At 28.5% G+C, this 3,748-nt stretch overlaps 1 protein-coding gene across 1 annotated transcript; it reads right to left on the minus strand.

The window, feature by feature from the left end:
• Positions 1–226: 226 nt before the first annotated feature.
• Positions 227–1,141, minus strand: LOC111038680. The gene is made up of 2 exons (XM_022321882.1): positions 799–1,141; positions 227–558 (listed from the first exon to the last, which is right to left on the minus strand). Exons 1-2 carry the CDS (start codon positions 1,139–1,141, stop codon positions 227–229), a joined length of 675 nt encoding a protein of 224 aa, XP_022177574.1.
• Between the last annotated feature and the right edge of the window lie 2,607 nt (positions 1,142–3,748).

Here is a 3,748-nt window from a genome sequence, read left to right on the forward strand (position 1 = left end):
AAACCATTGCAAAAGTATCTGAATGTTTGGTATGACAGCTGTGCAATGGGGGTAACGTATTAATAGATGCATCTGGTTTGAGTTCCTTATTTCTCCATAGACATCTCCAAACGTGCAACTCTGCTTTAAGAAAAGAAATATCATTATTTGGAAGATCTTGAGCATAGATAGAAGCTACCTTCAAAACAGTTTCACCGTCGTACATACTTAAATTCGATGGAATGAGTCACTGTAAAGGCATTATATAACTTAGCAGTTGATTAAATCCGCCAAATCGTATATCCAAGTCTTGAATAATGAAATCAATAAAAGGAAGAAAAATCGATATTTTGAAGTATGTCTCTGAATCTTTTGAGTTTATATTTACTCTGTGTATTTGCCTGCCACATATCCGAGGCATGCATACTTCAACATATTTTACTAAATTTGCTACATCTGAAACATCCTTAAACATTTGTTTGAAATGTTCATTTGCAACTTTTCGAAGTTTTTTTAATGTACCATGAATAACCATAACGTCGGATAAAATGATCTTGTTGTTTGTTTTGTAGAAAAATACTGAGTCGCAAAGTGTAGGCAAAACAAGTTACTGAAACTTCGAGTGCAACAAGAAAATCACTTTTGTCACTGAATTTAAATATAATGCTGCTTAACATGAGGTTTCAAGATTAAGATCATGTGAAATATATTCAAGAGCTTTCATTACAAAAATATACAGATATCTAAATGTAATCAGTGCATCATGACGCTCAACAAAACGTAGCTCGCAGTGTTTTCAATTTTTCTTTTTTTTTTTACTGTCGTTATCAGCTAAAATAACAGATTTCAATTCATCAGCTCTCGTCTTTCTTAGATGAAGCAGAAAAGAAGCAGCAATAGTTGACAGAATTCCGATCATATTTTTGATTGAAAAAACATTACAGGCCTTCGATAAACAAAGGTTGAACGAGTGGCTAAAACAATAAGTATAGAATGCTAGAGGTTGCTCATTTAAAATTAGACTTTGGGCACCAATATGTTTACCAGACATGTTTGCTCCCCCACCATACCCTTGTCCCTTAAGGTTATCTGAACTAAGACCAACTTCTTTAAGTTTCAGTAATATAGCATCTTTTATTGCTAAACCAGTAGTTAAAGTCATTTTCAGAAATCCTACCAAATCTTCTAGAATTATCCAAGATAACGTATCTATGTGCCGTATATAAACAGTTATTTGCTCAATAGTACTAATGTCAGTAGTTTGACAGTATTGAAAAAAAATGAAAATTGTTTTATTCTGTCAACTATTTTTTCTACCATACCATCAAAAATTACATAAATTATAACATTCTGGATTTTGGGGATGATCATTGTACAGTTTTTATCGGAAGTTTCAAAGTGTCCTCTAAGTTCTGTATCACCACTGTCAATTCGAAAAGCCAGAAGTACACGAAGTAAGTGTTCACCGCCTATCAACAACTTCTCACACTATCTAATGATAAAGAATCCGTTTCTCGATGACCACGCAACGGTAAATTATTTCTAGTACAGAATAATATTGTCTTAACAAGTATAGTAATAGCCTTTTTTTGTTGCTTTCAATTGTTCGTTGTGTACGTTGATCAAAGAGTATATCAATCGTTTTTTCATACCCACTTTCCAAATGTAATAAAAAGTCGTTTGATCTTTGAACAAAAAGAAGATGATATTTTGTTTTTGAATGTTTGTAAAAGTCATTCTTATAGCATCTTTAAACTTTAACATAAATGCAGTTACTAATTTACACAAATTCTGAAATTATGTTTAAATTTTGGTTAATATATTGTATTTTTACAAAAAAGGTACAATACATAGGGTTGTTAAAAAACATGTTTAAAAAAAAAATTATGTTTAAAACGATTTTTATGTTTTAAACGTGGTTTTTATGTTTAAAACAAGTTTTTATTACAACGTGATTATTTCAGTTTAAAACATTTTAAACACGTTTTATATTATGTTTTAAACGTACCTAATTTTAAAATTAAAAATCGCATTTTTTTGATTACTGATTACTGATTAATGATTATGGATAAATGATAATAGCTACTGGCGGTATGTCATTATCAATTATCATTGTTTTCAAATTAAATACAGGGTTGCCAGTTTGTATTTGATTATATCGTATGGGTACGGAAATTTTAGATCAACTGACGACGTACGATTGGTACGAATTACGAGAGAAATTGTACACTCTTGTACACTAATAAGTTAAAAACTTAAAATACGATATTTAATATTTATTATATTCAGTTTTGAGATTTTAGAATATTATTTTAACATTTGTTTTCGGATATTAGCTAACCTAACTATTCTCTCTAGTTCTAGTCTACACAGTACTCGTCAACGTTCCATTCCATGCTACCGGCATTTATATATATATATTTATTTATTATAAAATATAATTCGTGCCTCACGTTTTTAGTTTTTACATTTTAGTATTTTACTATTAGTATAAATCATAAATGGCTCCATTCAGTGGTAGACCACAGGATAATATTTGGAGTTCGTTCGTTAAATTGACTCCACATGGTGCATTTAAAACTACCAGAGCGAGGTAAGTAAAATCATATTATTAATTATTATACTATTATACCTACTTTAGACTATAGTATAGGTAAAGACTAAACACTAAAAGTATTTTGTTACTAGAAATTAGGTATAAATATTGTATATTATATAAATGATCATAAATATTAGTATTTATAATCAATGGTAATATGTAGGCATACTTTAACGTCTTTAACTTAATACAGTAATACCTGTAGATACTAATAACTAATCTACTATAATATACCTAGTATAGGTATTTAAGTAATAAGCAATATCTAATAATACCTACTACTAAGTCTAAAATATAAAAAAAATTGGTAAATATATGTCATTTTATTTTTGTACCTATCCAATAATTAGTTTTATTTTTATTTTTATTATTCTGATCAAATTTTTTATATTAGATGTAAAAAATGTTCTAAAGAAATGTCTTCTCTCGTTAAGAGGATGAAAGAGCATTTGGTTAAATGCCAAATTGATGTTGAAGTTGTGGAAGACCATAACACTTGTGATACAGGCGATACTGAAGATGGCCAAAGCTTATCCAATGGCTCCAACGGTAATCAATAATTCATACATTTCTACATTTCTGTTAAAGTGTCTAAACTTCTAAATAGTAAATAGTTTATCTAAATATTTAAATATATATGTATCTGTGTAGATGGTATTGACTTTTGAATAACATTTTTGATATTTCATTGACCATTGTAGTTTGTATTTTGTACACAAAATTTGTAGTTTGTACTATAAAACTATTCTGCCAATGTTTTATAATAACTAGGTAAAAAGTATTAATAACTAATAATTATCCCATACTATGAAATATGAATGAATAAATTATCAACCACACATTTAGCTTTAGCCCCAACAATCAACTCATAGTTGTATATTATTAAAAATATTTTTTAATTATTTAATATTTTGTTTACTTTATAGATTTATCAAACAATGACAATCTTAGCCACAACAATATGATCGATATATCAAATGGAGAATGTGAAATTGAAACTAACACACTAACTGCCTCAACATCTACTATTTCTAGTTTGTCCTCTTCTATCACAAAAAAAGTTACACAACAAACATCTAAAAATGCCATAGGAGATTTTGTTATTCGGACAACTCAGATAGATAAAAAAAGGTTTGATTTACAGACGGCAAAATTTATTTATAGTACTAA

The sequence above is a fragment of the Myzus persicae genome, unplaced genomic scaffold, assembly GCF_001856785.1.
Source record: "Myzus persicae strain clone G006 unplaced genomic scaffold, MPER_G0061.0, whole genome shotgun sequence".
NCBI lineage: Eukaryota > Metazoa > Arthropoda > Insecta > Hemiptera > Aphididae > Myzus > Myzus persicae.